Genomic DNA, 17265 nt, shown 5'->3' on the forward strand with positions numbered 1-17265 from the left:
ACAGGATAAAATATGAGACGTGAAAGTCAGACTCTCATCTTGTCACTCAATCATCATTCTGCTAAGTGATTCCCAAGCTTTCTTGCAAAGTGTCACAGTAACCATAAAGAATGATCTTTCACCTCCTGTGACTATTCACAGCCTATGGTTTGAAAACCAGAAGTACAAAATGGGCTTTTTTCTTTGCTTAGCTGGTTGGTTTATAAGGAGAACTTTCCAGGGAAGTTTTACTCACCGGCTGCAGTGCAGGGCGGCCACACTCCCTATTGACAAGTTTGTGACATTTCTTGTGAACAAGGAGTTTGCAGTTGATGCATTTATACCCCTGGCGACCCAGGCCCCATATTCTGTCACTGCAGATGGCACAATGAGCTCTCTAGAATGACAAATCAACAAAACCAATTAAAGAGCAAAAAGAATAAAAACTATCCACCCGTGTTTTCATTAACAGACAGGAGATGAGAGGGAACCCTACTAAACTTGCCACTACATCAAGAACCTGAGAATTTTAGTAACAAACAGGCAGCTACAACACAAGAGTCTGACAAAATCACAACTATCAATGAGCAGCAACTGCCTCACGTGGAAATGTGCAGGCACAGACAGCCCCTTCTGCTGCCCACAGACCCAGAGACATGAGCCAGCTCCAGGTCAAAAGCATTGCAGCTTATAATAATAAATAAAATAATTATAAATAAAAGCAGAGGCTGCTGTGCCCAACCTCATTTGCTACATGCCTCACCATCACCCTGTGTCCATCAGCCCTTACACTTGGAGCAGAGGGAGGCAGAGGAGCAAAAGCTGCAACACGTTAAACCATCAGGTAACAAGAAATGGGAAGATCACCACTCACTGAAGGACATTCCCAAAACAATTCTATAAAGAGCCATAAAAACAGGGTCCCTACAAGAGCAAGAGTGGAAAGTGATTACAAGTATGGTGCCTTGACAGCCTTTGACCAAGAAGAGCTCAAAAGAAAAAAAAATAGCAAAAGTTAGACATGAAGGATGCTCAAGATGAAGTTTAGTGGAGACAATCTCAAGCATTAAGCACACAATATACTAAGCTTAGAAAAGGAGGAGAGATTACTGAAGCTGTCAAGGAACCTGGCTTATTCAAACATTTCAGGTTTGTTTTTTCCTCTTGCTTTTTCTAAATACAGCAGAAAGACTTCTTGGTCCTTAGTGAATTTTATTTGAATATTGTGTCTTGAAAGTATTGCAAATAGTTTGTTATTTTCAGTTGACCACCTGCCATCATAAGCAGGCTGCCTGGAGAAACATCTCAGGTTTTCCTTTAAAAGTCACGAAAGAGCAGCCTGTGCATAATACATGATTTCAGATCTTTTTACTCCCCAGAAACCTGAAAATGTACTCTCAACTTGCAGTCATTCAATGCCAGTGTTCAAGTTTGCCCTCTGGAAAGATTTTAAGGGAAGACAGGAGCTTTTATATAATCAGTATCATGGTTTCAGAGTAAATGTACAGTAAACTGAAACCAATTTTTCTTTTTTCTGACAATAACAATAATGTTTTGTGAAACTACAGATTTACCTAAAGTCTACGTACTACAGATGAACAACGAAAATGAGAATAAAACTATTTCATAATTTTTCCAGACAGTGACATTGTAATTAAGAAAGTAAGGCATCCCTGTATCATGGTTTGAAGTTACCAAACAAGAGTCTCACCCTGTTAAATCGTTTGGCTTGGAAAGTGTGACCATTTGCACAATAGAGCTTTCGCCACCGGCGGGCGCCTCGGCGATAAATGGATTCTAAGAGGAAAAACATAGGATTATATCCACACAATTAGAAACACAGAACTACAACAGCTTCTCAGGAACCTTTCTGTGGAGAGTGATTTGCAGAGTAAAGTTTAACTTCTGCACTTGACAGAAACCAAGTAATGTTTCAAGGGTCATTTCATTTTTTTTTTTAATTTAGGATAAATTTTCTAACAGAATAACCCCGTGAACTGAAAGTTAATTCTGGTTTTCCAAAGTTAAAAGGAAGGAAAACTGTCCAACCAACACAAACATTTATGTGCAAAGCATGCACCTCCCTTACCTAAACTTGGGGAGGAGCTGTGGGGAACAGGAAGGAGAAAAGGAGGCCAGTTTGAGGAGCAAGCCCTGATTTCTAATGCTGCTTGCACAAACCCTCCACTAGATTAGATCCACAGCTGCCACTGTTGGGTTTTTTGTTTTGGGTTTAATTTTAATTTTTTATATACTAGAGGCATGTCAGTAACCAAAATTAAAAAACAGAATATATGAAACTACACTGAGTTGCAAATCTACTTCTGATTCAGTCCACAACCTCATTTTTTCAGAAAACCAGCATTACCCATCCTGCCAAAGTTAACTTTTCAGCATTATATTTAAATTTGGCAGGGACTAGAACATCAAGCTGATAGATGTGTCAGTGTATAACACACATGTGCTCCTTCATAAAACTAAGGCAGAGAGAAAATTACCTCTTTAATGTGTAGTACATTAGTTAACATAACTTAAGAGGTTTTTGGAGAATACTCCTGATGTTACCTAAGCACAAATTTAAAATTAACCACATGCCTCTAAAGGATGATAGGAGTCATTACCACTGGTTATAAGCCCTTGTTCACATTAGTCAGGCAGCAATCTGGTAACTACCAAAAAGACAGGTATATGATAAAAAACTGTCATGACAGAAGAGGCAAAAGCAAGGAAAGCAGAGTGACATGGATAATTAACAGGAATGTGAAATGCTTATTAACAATGATTCAGAAATGAAAACCTTTCTATTGAAAAATGAAAGACTTTCTATTACTTTTAATTTGTAAATATTAGCATTATATTCATAACTGTAGGATTCCACACCAGAGAATATAAAACATTCTAAACCAGGAAATCTGAATTCCTGATATTCTGTACTTTTTAACTAAAATGTCTACTTACTATCTTCTCCTGGACAAGGCATGCCAGGCCGTTCTGGTACACAAGGAAATACTGCAAGAAAAACATTAACTTGTGATTAACTTTTCTTTAAGACAGAAAATTAATCTGTGGATTAAATGCAACACTCCTGAAAGGCATTCAGTCATCTAGGAGTGCTGCACAGACTGCATTTTAACAAAACCTTGTGGAAGAGCAGATGAGCTGAAAAGTGCCACAATCCCCTGGTTTCTACATGGGAAATATGAGCAAAAAGCAGAAAAAAACTCAAGTTATTTCCTCAAGAAAGCATCTACAAAAAAATAATTTCTCATGTGAACAACCACCACCCTCAGTATTTGGAAATCTTGACTACAGTGTATTATAATTACAATGTCACAACAACTACATATGAATTCATCCACATTAGCTCTTTTCTCACTTTATTTAACTTCACAAACTGTCAAAAAGCAGCAAATCCAGGGTGCTGGTTTAATAAGAAACTTACCAAACACAAAACTAAATAGAGAGGACAGCTCAAAAAGCACACTGAAGTAATACTCACAGCAACTGTGAAAACTACACAGAAACTGGTTATACTCTTACACTTCTTAGAAGTCTTTGTGGGAAGCTGAAAAATGCCTTCATATCAAATGAGCTAATGGTGAACTTGGTATTTTGCATCCTTTTAGAAAAGGACCATGTTAAGACACTGCAGTGTAAGACTCTCTACACTGATCCCCTGATTTTCTGCTACAATCTGTTAAACTGAAATCCATATTTTACTCTTAAAAAGTTACAAACAGCAAGAAAAATATACTGCAGAAGCTACCAAAACAGGGATATAACCCTAAAAAAAAAAAATTGAACACAAACAGGGATATGATATTAGGTTTCTAAAATTAAGTACCTCAGACTTATTTTGAAAGTCAAACTTCTGACTAAATTGCATCAGAAATGGAGCTCATCACCCTAATACAGATGCTGCTGTGAAGCACTTATCAATAACAAAATGCAGGATGCTGTACTGTCTGTCTTCTACCATTTGTTGCCAACAATGAAGTGTAAGGAGGCACCTGGGATGAATTATGAGAGACAGGGGCTGTCTTTCATAAACAAACTAAAAGTGATATATTTTTTCCTCCCTTAAGTTAATAAAAACCAAAGTGCTGACAGTTGAAAAACAGGGTGCAATTTTCAGCATTCTCTTGACAGAAAGCCACAACAGGCTGTAGGAAGCTGTGCAACAGACACAGGTAATGAAAAAATAAAAATTCCACTTCTTCTCAGCTACAGACTCAAGAAGTAATACAGTAAATTTCACCATACCATGAATTAGTAGCTCTGAATCCTTGTTTAGTTCATACAACCGAAAAGCCTCTTCTAACTCCAGCTGAGAAGAAACTGTACATGGATCTCCTGGAGAAAGGAAAGAGAACAACAGAACCTCAATCCAATCAATTCTGTGACATTCAACAGCTCCCCAGGTCAGCTCTAAGATAACTACTGAAACAAAATCATAGAATCATAGAATCATAGAATTGGCTGGGTTGGAAGGGACCTCAGAGATCATCGAGTCCAACCCTTGAACCACCGTTGCGGTTGCTAGACCATGGCACTGAGTGCCACATCCAGTCTTTTTTTAAATATCTCCAGGGACGGAGAATCCACCACTTCAGTGGGCAGCCCATTCCAATGACGGATCACTCTTTCCGTAAAGAAATTCTTTCTAATATCTAACCTAAACTTCCCCTGGCACAACTTAAGTCCATGCCCTCTTGTCTTGTTGAAAGTCGTTTGGTAAAAGAGCCCAACCCCCACCTGGCTACACCCTCCTTTCAGGTAGTTGTAGAGAGCGATGAGGTCTCCCCTGAGCCGCCTCTTCTTTAGGCTGAACAACCCCAGTTCTCTCAGCCTCTCCTCGTAGGGTCTATGCTCGAGTCCCTTCACCAGCCTGGTTGCCCTCCTTTGGACCTGCTCCAGGACCTCGATATCCTTCCTGAACTGGGGGGCCCAGAACTGGACACAGTACTCAAGGTGTGGCCTCACGAGGGCTGAGTACAGGGGCAGAATCACTTCCTTGGACCTGCTGGCCACGCTGTTCCGGATACAGGCCAGGATGCCATTGGCTTTCTTGGCCACCTGGGCACACTGCTGGCTCATGTTCAGCTTCTTGTCGATCCAGACTCCCAGGTCCTTTTCTGCCTGGCTGCTCTCCAGCCACTCTGTCCCCAGCCTGTAGCGCTGCATGGGGTTGTTGTGGCCAAAGTGCAGGACCCGGCACTTGGCCGTGTTAAACCTCATCCCGTTGGAATCAGCCCAACTCTCCATAGAGATATATATATATATATATATATATTCTCAATAGAGAAATATTTTCAAGTTTGGCAATATTTATTTTTAATGCTGTTCAGAGACTATCTGAAAATAGTCATATTAAATGCTGTCAGGAAAATAAAAAGAGATATTCCCAAGAGGCAAGAAGATAATCACAAAACATCACTGATTTGATCTGCTACAAGCATGGTTATCACATCACTCCAGTACAGGAGGTGCAGGTTATCTTCCTGAACCTAAAATACTTTTGCAAGTCCATAAACCTGTTTCAGATCAGTTTAGGACTGATACTATTTGCAGATACCTACTTTAATTTCAAAATAATAGCATTTATCACCAAAGAAACTTCACAATCACTAAATAACTTGAATATATTTTAAAATAGTTCAATTAAAAAATAGTTCAAAATACTACTACAACTGAAACATGCTTAAAACAATGTTGAATCTGAATAATCACTGCCCCAAAGAAAGACCTTTTTTCCCCCTAGACCTACAAAAGATGTGTGAAAATATAGGATTTATGTCTGCCTGCTTGTACAGCAGCTGTGAGCAGCACAAGCTTATTTCTACCTGAAATCCCATACAGCAAGTTTACTGTCAAATAACTTCCAATTTTAAACAGAAATACTACTTTCCACTTGTTGTGGGTAAGTGAACTGGAAGAAGGCAGAACAATTTTTGTCTCAGCTGAACTGGATCTAAGCTGAAAGTTTTACTGCTTTGAGTCTTTGGTCAATGCCACGCTTTGAAAGCTGACTACCAACATATATCTATTATCTATTCTTTCTATGTTTCTATATTAGATATGTCTAATATCTATTCTTTCTTGTTTTGTATTACAAGATATCAAAATTAATACAGGCATTGCTAAGGCTTTTCAGTAAAACCACTCACCTTGCAGGCAGGGGGACATCTAGAACTCACCCTATGAAAGTTCTTCAAGCCACTGCTAAAATATTACTAATAAATTTAAACTGTTCGTTTGCAACATTCTGACTTTATTCTTTTCTGCATGTCATAACCCTCAAAGCTTTTCTTCTAAGCCAGCTGAGGTAATTTTCCCCCATCCTTCTTCACCCTCAACAATCTGCCTATCTGGAAATCAACCTGCCTACCCAGGGGGCAAACTCACACAGTGCAGAGCACAGAGGGAGGAGGAGGAACAATTGGATTTATTCAGACTCACTATGAGAATCCACAAACCTCATTTTGTTTGTTTCTGACACCTGTGCAAACTGTTTTCTTTTTGGCAGAAGAAAAGGAGGCTCTCAAGAACAAATTTCTTACTATGACAGACTCTCCTTCTTCATTGAGGAATCTACCATCCCTAAGATAAAGCAGCAAACTTACTAGGAAGTTAATGTTTAACTCTGCACAGAAGTTTGGTCATAAATATTGCTCATTTTACTCCACAGCATCTGCCTGGTGTAAAGAACTTGAGAATAATGAGAGAAGGAAAAAAAAAAAAAAAAACAAAGAGAAGGAAAGAAAGAAAACCTTCTCAGATTCCTAAGCCCACATTATCTTCAACATCTGCCCATAAAGCACTTCCAAGGATCAGCTTTGGTCCATGTTTAGCTTTAAGCTCTGAATAAACTGGCACTCACCCAATTTTGAATGGGAAACCCATAAGTGGAGGGAACAATTCTGTAAGCACCATTTATGCTAATCACTGCATCCAAACACTAATCACTGCACATTATGGCCTCTTATGCATTGCAAATGGCTCAACAGCTATTTCATACTGCAGACATCTCTTTAGTGTAGTTCAAAATCGATGTATAGAACTCACCAGTTTAAAAAAAAAAAATTACTAATGTTGGCATCCAGCTCACACCTGGACTACACCTGGTAAGGAAAAGACAGAACTGAGTCTGAACTTCCTTCAGCCCAAGTAGAGTTTAACATGGATAACACAAGCACTAGAGATGACAGGGGTTCTCAGCCAAGGTTGCTACTCCTACACTTTGACTGAAGAGCTGCTTGGACAGGTAATTTCTCTCTTTTAATAGTTAGTAAAACTTTTTCTATGAATTATGTGTTGAGTAAGTTGCTGAAGTAACAGCTGACACAAACACTCAAAATATAAGTTTGGTTACACACACATCTCAACAATACATGAAATTGTACTGATAAATACTGTTAACTTGTACCATTTATGATTAGTTTAACTCTCAAATATTTAAGACTTAAATGAGAACCAAGAGCTTCCTCAGCAGTATAAGGTAATACTTTCCATTTCCTCCCTAACAAATGCTAACATTAAATCCACATTTTGATAACCACTAACTTTTCATTTCTTGGGTTAAAAAAATACAGCTCTCCTTGCTAAGTTGTTTGAAACAATTATGTTTCCATTAAGAACTTAAAGGTATTGGATAAACATTATCTCTAGAGTCAGATTTACTATTTCTAGAATCATGCTTATGGAGTATGTTTTATAAGCTTGTTTTATGAAGGCAAAGGGTAAGGAAAACATGAAAGAGAGAGTAGAGCCAGGCAGTTGAGGGATATATTGTTCAAATATGTCATAAGACCAAGCATAATTTACCTTCTTCATCAATCCATTTCATGGTGAAAAGCTGTTCATTGTCAAAGGAGCACATGTCTCGAACTTCACTGCACAGTCCCTCGAATGAGATGGAAGGTTCAAAATAGGTTATCATGATGTCCCTGAGCAAGAGAAAATTAATTTGATAAATTGTACTGCAATATGTTGCATTTGCCTTCTGTATACCACTTTTATAAAGCCCATCCCTGCTGCAGCCCCCTAAAAAAGTACCTAAGTAATATCAGTAAAACATTAGCACAAGGCTCCTCTTCCTGTAGCAAAATGAAGTTCCAAGGGATTTTTATTACCAACTACTTGACCATTATACCAGTGGAAACCAAAGAACAAAATTCTGCAAAATTTTTAAGAACATAATCAGGATACTGATGTTTTAGCTTGATCTTTAAGGTTTTTTTTTTTGTTATACCAAAACATTGTAGGAACTTATACATCGTCTCCAACTAAGTTTTGATTATGTAGATGTTATGATGAATTAATGAAAATTATTAAACAGGTTTCCTAGCAGATTAGAGATGGTGTTCTAAATATTCAAAGTGTCTTTTAAAAGAGACACGTGAAGCTTCACTGCAGTGATGGGGAAGGCAGACAAGGAGGCATTAAAATGTACTACTTTACTGTTATGCTGGATGGGTATTTCTGTTTTAATCAAGAGTTAGGTAACCTACTGTTTTAAATAGGTTAACATAAAATGCTGACCAATAGGGGCACAGGTGGCTCAGGGTTGCAGTTCTTGAAACAAAGGATTTAAACAAAGATCCAGCTCAGAGGAAGGTGGAGAAAAGAGAGAGCAGGCTGTTTACAACACTGCTCTTCACACATCTCCTGTAAGTCCAATGTTTGAGCTGTGACATTCACCTTCCAATAAAAACCTCAACCTGTTGGGATTTGTTGCAGTTGGTGCCAGCCAGCCCAGAGCACTATCTGGGGGAGGGAGAGGAAACGGAAGGAACAGACAAAATCCACATTTGGTCAAAATTCCCATCATCATACCTACCAGACTGGAGTGCACTTATGCACCTGGTTAAACACCTTTAAATCCACTTGTGCATGGGCACAGCTGTATCAAGTATGCAACTTAGCATAACACTGTGGTACCTGAACCTGAACCACCCTCAGGAGTGGCAGAGAACACACATGATGAACATGCTTGCCTGAGGCTCCTTCAAGTTCAACAGCAGGACTAAAATAACCTCACCATTTCTAAGCACTCCAGAAGAACAGATGCCTTACTCATGGGTTTATGAGCATGAGCAGTAAGGAAAAGACTCCAGCAAATGGTGTAGGGCAGTGAAATAACCCTTCTTTAAGAATCTTAATAGAAGAGTAAAAAAAGTGGGCACATCATTGGTTGAGGAATGGCTCCTCCTTTTTCCATGAGATAAAATGCAGGACAAAATATTTGGACCCAGTATTTAAGACACAGGGCAGTGCTTTGAGGTAAAGGTGGCTTCATTTGAAACACCAGATTGTTCCAATCCCACAAAGCAAACTGTTCTCTCCCACACAAAGGTTTGCCTTCCCATCCTCTCTCAAAAGGCAAAAGCTACAAATCCAGCACCAAAAGTTTGTGTCTGTGAACCCAGGCAGAGCTAACAGTGCTTTACTGTTAGAGACACAGGCATCAACCAAAGAGAAACTCAGGAGGCTGCATAAGGAGGCAAAGTCTCAACCTGTATTTCCTGTTTTTCAGGGAAGGATATAAGGCATTGCTTACTGAGCAACGCCACTGATTTTGTGCTGAAGTTTTGCCATCCCTCCACTTACTCACATTTTAGTGCAGTTACATTCACTTTGAGGTACTTTCTTAAACAAAAAGTTAAGCTCTGAAGGGCACTGGTAAATCAGAGCTAAGCATTTCAACTACTGCTTCTTGTGACTGAACTACTCAGTAATGGGGATGAGTTAAGTAGCAGACCACAGTCCCCAAAAATACAATAATTACTGATGTTCTAGCAAAACGTGATGATTAAAAAAAGGTTAGCAGTTCAGCAGTTTTTCAAATTTAATAATTTAAATCCACTTAAAATAGCCTTAGCTGTACCACACTGAACAGAAAGTCAGAACATTAAGAGGTAATGATCAGCCCAGCAATCCCTCTGTACCTATAAAGTAAAAGCCAGTACCATATGAAAAATAAAAATTAAAAAAAATCAATCTCCTGTTTTCCCTTCAAGTGGCAGGAGAGCTGCCCTTCAAGCAAAAGCAGTTTCACGATTTTATAATTAAAGCAAATTCTTGAAACTACCACTCTTAACACCTCCAACAGGACATGTAGCAGTTAACAAAAACATTTGGAAAACGTTACCCTCTGTTACAACAAACACTGATCAGTCTTTCAGAGAGCCCTAGCTAACAGCAATATTTAAAACAAGGAAAAAAAGAAAACATGTATGCTCTGTAAGCAACATCCAGCAGCTTTTCCTAGAGCTGGGAAGCCAGGTTTACGTAACACAGAAACTGAAAGATTACAGGTCTTTCTGCAAGCTTTGTCTCCCCTGTTTAACTACAGTGATGACACAGATGTTCTCTACTGAGGTCTCAGGGTGGTTCTGTTATCACACCTTTTCATCATATGGTGTTTTCCACATTTCTTGCACCTAACACCACATCCATGATGCCTTCATCAGCAAAAAGCTCTATTCACTGGAGCTAAGACAAAGTTAAACTCCACTGAGAAGAAATTAAGAATTTTAAACAAAAATTAGTGAGCCAAGTTAAAGAACAAAGGAAAGTTAACACAGACTTGCATGAAAAAATACATTTTTTTTTTCACTAAGACATGGAGAACAGATGACTGACAACAGCCCTTTACATCTGATGAAGCCCTTTACATTACTGCTTTTAAGAAGAATGTTATAAAGCCATTCTAAGGCATAATATCCCGTATTTCTCTCCTCACAACATACACAGAGAACTAGAAGAAAATCTGATTCAAGCAAACCTTTTGCACCTCCATATTTGCATGTGTCCATTAACTCTTATTATGAAAGCACCAGCTTTTTCACAATTTACTTTAGTGCTGTTATAAAAGGTCTTCATCAGGGACCTGTGAGTAGGAAACATGCAAATAAACAAGATAGTACTTGTCCTGAATTACTTGCAGTTAAAATCTTGTCATTTATGTCTCCATAAGTATTCATAAGGGATCATTTTATTCATACTAATAAAAGGCCTGCTTGAATCAATACCCTGCACATCTAAGAATCAGATAAACCACAGGAAGGCTGAGAAAACCAATTTTAAATCTAAACATGAACACTAGAGAACAGATTCTAAGTATCTCCATAAGACCAAACCTCACCACTATCTTCCTCACCTTTCCTAAGATCAAACAGCTTTGCTTGTGCCTTCTCTTTTGCAGATCATCCAAGTCACAACATCCTTTAACAAAAAAGCCAAACCATCACAAATAAAAAACCCACCGATGCCAACAGTTAAATGCAATTCAGTATCTACATCTCATTTTTCACTTCTGAGCTCAAACTTCCATGAGACAACAACCCACTGTAAGAACAGAGACTACTGCTTTAGATTTCTCCACCTGCAGCCTAATACAGCTCTCACACATTATATGTGTGGAAATACAGAGATACATCACATATTACACCTGAATCACATATTACCTCCATATTTATCACACATCTGGGTCAGCCATTAAAGCTTTTGACAGTGTCTAAGTATATATCACTGAGATTAACCCAGACAAGCTCCTGGAGACCTGTGCTCTTTCAAGATCTTTTCAGTACCACAAGGTGCAGGCACTGCTATTCAGAACTATTTGAAGTATTTCTTTCCCCAGAGGACGGCTGAACACTCAAATTGTCTGCTCCTGCAGTCTGGAAAAGTACAGCACCAGAAAATTAAATTGATGTTGAAATTACATGAAGGGGCACAAACATGTTCACAAGCTTAAACCAAAGCTCTCTTAAGCTGAACACTCTCCCATGTGAAACCTGATCTTCAGCAGACAAGGAAAGATACTGAAGAACTGATTAGCAAGTGCTCAAGACCAAGGATAACATGAAGAAAGGAGAAACCTCAAAAATTCTTAAGAAATAAATCTATTTCTTGGAAATATTTATAGAGGTACATTTTGATTTTACAACTAAAATAGAACTTTTTCCCCTCTTTCCCACTCACATAAATGCAGTAAAATGAAGAAAAGAAGCAAGTCTAGCATGTATCAAACTGAAGCTGGGCAAAGCATTGGTAACCTATAACTTTAACTGTATTCTGAGTCTAACCTAAATTACAACCTAGATACATAAAGCAGTGCAAAATCTATGTCAGGCACTGACACAAGCTGGCAGCTCTAATCATGACAGGAAAATGGTTGTTTCAGGTTAATACACAAGCAGTGTATTATTCCTACCTGCTCTCTACTGCTACAATGCAATCACCCCACAGTTACTAAGGGTATAATAGTGAATTATACTGAATGGATAAAAAGCACCTACAGCAGATGAGATCATGCAAAGGTAAACTTTGAATAATATTAGAAAGCTGAACCAGGTTTAATTACAGATGCTATTCAGTGCCACAAATATGAAGCTGCTACACTTTGGTACAGTATCAACAAAGAGGTATGTAAACATTTGGTGTAACAAATTCAATTCCTAAGTCCACACTTACACCTCTATTGTATACACCTCACCGATTAAAGTAAATCTTAAAAATGCTGAAAATGGCCCTACCTATTTTAAACAACCAGCCCTATGGGAAAGATAAGGGAGGTGTAACTGAGAGAAGGAAATACCTAGATAAATTCAACCTGATCCTAATTCTTAAGTCTCCAGGAATTTCCACTCTTCTATTCTCATGATTTCTGCTCAGTTTAGGAAAATTTTCCTTCTTTGTTTTACAGATTTCATTAATTCCAGGTAAGAATTACCACTACACAGCTGAATGAAACAAGGACCCTTCAAAGAGTTCATTGCAGTCTTGGTCTTGGCTGAGGAAAGCAATTAGGCTCTCGGCCAGGTTCAGCTCCCTGCTCCAGAGTAAGTGTAACCCAGGTGAGTGTCCTGATTATTCAACTCCCAACCATTTCAAGAACAAACCTGAGCTTCTGAGTTGCTGTTTGGTGTTTGTTTATTGGTTTTCTTTAGCCAGAAACTCCACCTGGAAGCTGAAAAGACCTTCCTAAAAAGACTTTTGCAATAACTTCAACAACCCACTTCAACGATTCTATTAAAATTTCCCAAAAAATACACCTCTAATCTTGAGACAATTTATTTGATGAAAGGGAAGAACGCTGCCTTTGATATCAATTTGAGACCCTTTGAGATCTGCAGCCTCCACCCCATTTCTGTGTTAAGTTCAGGTAAAGTGTTTTGCTTGATACCCACTTCTTGACAGTGCTCATCTGAGAAGCAAGTGTGTGGAGCTTCTGTGGCAAGAAAGTGGAGAGAATAATTTGTTTAGCTCTCAAAATAAATCGTGACTAAGGCACTCAGCTTGTTAGTTTGATGGTATTCACAATGGTTAACCAACACCCTGTATGACTCACTGTCATCATTTAAACTGATAAATGCATTAAACCAATAAAAAGTCAATAGATGAGACTCAAAAGAAACACTCCAGTGTCTGTTTTGTTACCTAAAATGTAAAGTGTCATGAGCCAGCATTCTTGACCACTGTAGCACTTTTCTTCCTCAGTCTCACAAACCTGAGCTGCTTTCTCTCTGTTCTCACACCATAGCCTCCCTACCAAGAATTCATGTGATTGCATGTGGAAACGATTAAGATTAAATCTGAACCAGCAAAAGAAAAATAAATGGTTTTATCCCAGAACACTCCCCACTTGAGGTCACTGCCTGACTCAATGAATGCCTCTGCCAGCTGATAGCCAGGGGCACCTCCTCTCCTTCAGAAATAGTGGATTAAAGGGACTGTAAAACAAAGAGTCTAGAATTTCACATACTATTACTTTCACAGTGTTTCACACTTCCTTTAAAGGCACAGATTGTGCCAGTCTACAGTACTCCTCTGTCAAGAAAAGCCCCAAAGCAGACACAATCAAACCCAGCAGCAAATACCAAGGCATTGTTTCTATACCTCTCCTTGAAAGTATAAAGCTAGAGACACCAGACAGCATATCCTGTAAATGTAGTACATCTTCTCTTGTACTTAACACAGATAGCTGAAAAGAAGCTCTCTAGAGTATCACATGTTCAATCTTACTCCAAAAATGCACCCAACATTTTTTTCAGCTTAGATCACCTCCTCTCAAGCTTAATGGCCCAATGAACCACTGTCAACCCTTGCACTCAAAAGTTTTCAAGTTAGGCTCTGTAACTGTTACTATTTAATAGGGGGTTGTGAACTTAAAGCAGAAAACTTCTGCCTTCTATGTTATTGTCGGAGACCCACTGAATTAGACCTGTAACATTCAGACTTTCACTCTCCAGACCCGTAGCACCGTTTTTTTGCAGCTGAAACACAATTGACAGTAGATCCACGGCAGTTATCACTCACAGACTCTCTTCGAAGTCCCTCGGGACCAACCTAAAAACTGATTAAATAGGTTTTTCATCTAAAAACCCTCTTTCCTTAGACCTAAAGATCTCTTAACACGTGAGACCAAGATCAAAGTGGGACCGTGAATATTCTTTTAAATATATATATTTATTTTTTTAAGGACGAATTTCGGCACGTGTCCCCCAGTACAGCATAACGAAGAAATATCCACTTATTACCGACATCAGGGAAACAACCGGGGCCCCGGGCAGCCCGGTGAGGAGGGCAGAGGCGGCCCATCAGGTTCATCCCTGTTTACGGGTCAGGAGGACAGAGATCTGGGGGTCCTCAGCAGTGCGGGACCAACCCCTCGGCCCGGTTCGGTTCCCCAACACCCCGGCCCACCTCGCCCCCGCTGCAACCCGACACCGGGAAGCTCCTCCGAGCACCAGCCCTGCTAGTTTCACCTCGCTTCAGAAAACCCGTTTTAACGAGACTATTGGGTTGGGGGTTCCGGTTTTTGGTGTTTTTTGGTTTTTTTCCCTTTTCCTCGTAAATCAGCGGATATCCAGGACTTGAGACCTTCCCGCCGCAGTCCACGCACCGAAAACCGGGTCTTTAAGGTACCGCCCTGACAGAACCTCGGGGCTGTAACCCCGGCCAGGGCAGTCCTGCCCGACTTCAGTCACTGGTGGGGAGCCGGGGACGTTCTCCAACCACCGCATCTCGGCACCAACCGGGAGCCCGCACCGGGCACTCCGAACACGCCCAGCCCGGTCCCGGGAGCGGCGTCTCCTCCAGACCTGAGGCCGGGCTCCCCTAGTACCAGGCAGACCAGCGTCGGTTCTATCATCACCATCCCCACCCCCCCACCCCACACCCCGGCCGCGCCGCTCCGCCCCCGGCCTCTCCTCACCGCTCGCCCCGGTTCCCCCCTCCCGTTCCCGCCGCCCCCGGGGCTCCGCGCCCGCCCTCACTCACCCTTTATAGTAGGCTTTTACCCGGACCTGATGGGCGCTGTCCCCGCCGAGGCTGCCGCCGAGGCCGCCCGGAGCCGACATGGTGCTTCTGGCGCTGCTGTCCCGCTGTGTCGGCATCCCGGGCAGGCGAGGGGAGGGCTGAGGGACCGGGAGGCGGCAGCGGTTACGCGACCCCCGCCGCGCCGCCGTCCCTCGAGCGCGCCGCGGCCCCGCCCCCTCCTCACGGCGCCAGCCCCGGGCGGCCGGAACCACGGGTAGGGGGAGCACTGGAAAGGGTTCGGGAAGAAAACATGGAGCCGTGCGGCACGGCGGAGAAAGGGAGGATAGACCCTCCCCTAGCAGGTATGAGGAGACGCTCCGGGAGCTGCCGGTCCGCAGTTCTGCCCTCCGGGGAGAGCGGGAGTTAAACCTCGTGTCGACACTGCTCCCCCCCCTCCGCACGCTCTATGGGCTCTTCCCCGCAGCGCACACCTGTGGAGCGGAAGGTTCCACGCTCAGGAGAAAGGGGGGAGGTAGAGGCGGCGGCGCAGAGGCAGTCGGGGTCTCTGTAGCGAAGCCGGTGGAACGCGTCGCTCCGGGTCTGGCGGGACAGACGGTATTCGGTGGTCCCTCTCCTTCCTTCCCCGCATCCGGAACGGGGGCGCGCAGCCCGGTCTCCCCGCCATTTGGTACGGCCCGCCGGGAGGCATCCTGGGACTGCTGGGCGGGCGGTGGCACAGTCAGGGTGGGGTCCCGGGCAGCGGCGCGAAGCCGTGGTGGGAAATGTGTGTGTGCTGAAACGCTTCTGAGCTCTTGGTTCCTGGCTCTAAGTAACGGGGGGTTCTGCAGGGCTGTACCACAGCCGGAGCTGCGCTGAGGGAAGGGGCGAAGGAGGAAATCCCGCCATTTTACCTCAGTGCAAACGGGACAGGTCTTGTGAGGCTTAAAGAGACACAAGTGGCTACAGCAGCGGAAGAGCAGCCCGGGGACCGGATTTAAACTGGGCTTTTACCTGGAACCAAAGCCGTCGCTACCCCCGAAGCATTAAGGAAAGGGGCCGTGGACACATTTAACCGTGCTCCTCCACGGGTTTTGATGCTGCCATTCGCGCTGGAGAGGAGCCACGTAAATGTTCAGGATCTTAACAGTAAATCACTGCTCTTCAGCAGCCAGCACAGAGCCAACAGGCGACAGTCAGCTAAAATACTTTCTTTAAAAGTGGTTAAGAATTCATATAATGGGCATCACCCAGAAGGCAGTGTATTCAGGTCAGATGAACCTCTAATTACTATGTATCAAATGGCTATTTCTTCAGAAAAATGCAGGAAGAATCCTTTTTACCCAAGGAGAGGGACGGTTGACAAAAAGGTATTTTATTAAACCTGTTGGTCATATAAGCTATCTAATAACTTCAAGTACTATTTCTTTCCCACTTTGCGTATTTAACAATACATCAATAGCTTCTTTGGCAACACATTGCCCAACACCTCCAGAGCAAATGCATGTTCCTGCAATCCGAGAAACAGGGAACCTTTGTTTTGTTCTGTTACAATAAATACAATTCCTTTTTCACTGCCCCCCTAACTGGCAACACTTTTGGATGTCTGTGGTAGAGCAGAATTTAGCTTTTCCATGCTCTGTTAAAGGTTGCTCTGAGATAGGCACCTCAACCCACATACCTTTATTTTGCTCCTGTTAGTAAAATAACCTAAGGTCTTGTTTGCTGTTTACTTTGGGTGTGGTTACAAAGCACAAACTTTTTTCATGCTACCTGAACCTCACCTTCCTGCTGCAGGTTTGTGGGTTTTTTCCCTCTCAAAAGAAAGTTACTTGCTCCACCAAGTCTTACATCCTTTTCACACAACTTTGCTGTATCTGAACGCACTTTTATCTTGCCCTTCCATCATCTTTTTCTGTTTCCTACCAGGTTTCAGCACAAGTCCTCGTTTACCCCAAACAGGTGCCTTTTTTTAAGCTATGAAAATTCCTGTTTTCTCCTAGTGAATCATGTCTTTCAAAGAAA

General features: G+C 41.7%; 1 protein-coding gene across 2 annotated transcripts in view; it reads right to left on the reverse strand.

Annotated features, from left to right (window-relative positions):
- The window catches only part of PRKCI (protein kinase C iota), a 28088-nt gene extending 12637 nt beyond the window's left edge, over positions 1 to 15451 (reverse strand). Inside the window, exons 1-6 of one of the 2 annotated variants that reach the window (XM_030456409.1) lie at positions 15265 to 15451; positions 7804 to 7925; positions 4243 to 4332; positions 2938 to 2988; positions 1691 to 1776; positions 236 to 376 (exon numbers count right to left, since the gene is read on the reverse strand). In XM_030456409.1, coding sequence (XP_030312269.1) covers positions 236 to 376; positions 1691 to 1776; positions 2938 to 2988; positions 4243 to 4332; positions 7804 to 7925; positions 15265 to 15380 — 606 coding nt within the window. In that variant the 5' untranslated portion in view covers positions 15381 to 15451. Of the gene's footprint in view, positions 1 to 235; positions 377 to 1690; positions 1777 to 2937; positions 2989 to 4242; positions 4333 to 7803; positions 7926 to 15264 lie in introns of those variants that run through there. The other variant, XM_030456411.1, reaches the window with a different exon arrangement.
- Between the last annotated feature and the right edge of the window lie 1814 nt (positions 15452 to 17265).

This window comes from Calypte anna, chromosome 9 (genome assembly GCF_003957555.1).
Source record: "Calypte anna isolate BGI_N300 chromosome 9, bCalAnn1_v1.p, whole genome shotgun sequence".
Taxonomy (NCBI): Eukaryota; Metazoa; Chordata; class Aves; order Apodiformes; family Trochilidae; genus Calypte; species Calypte anna.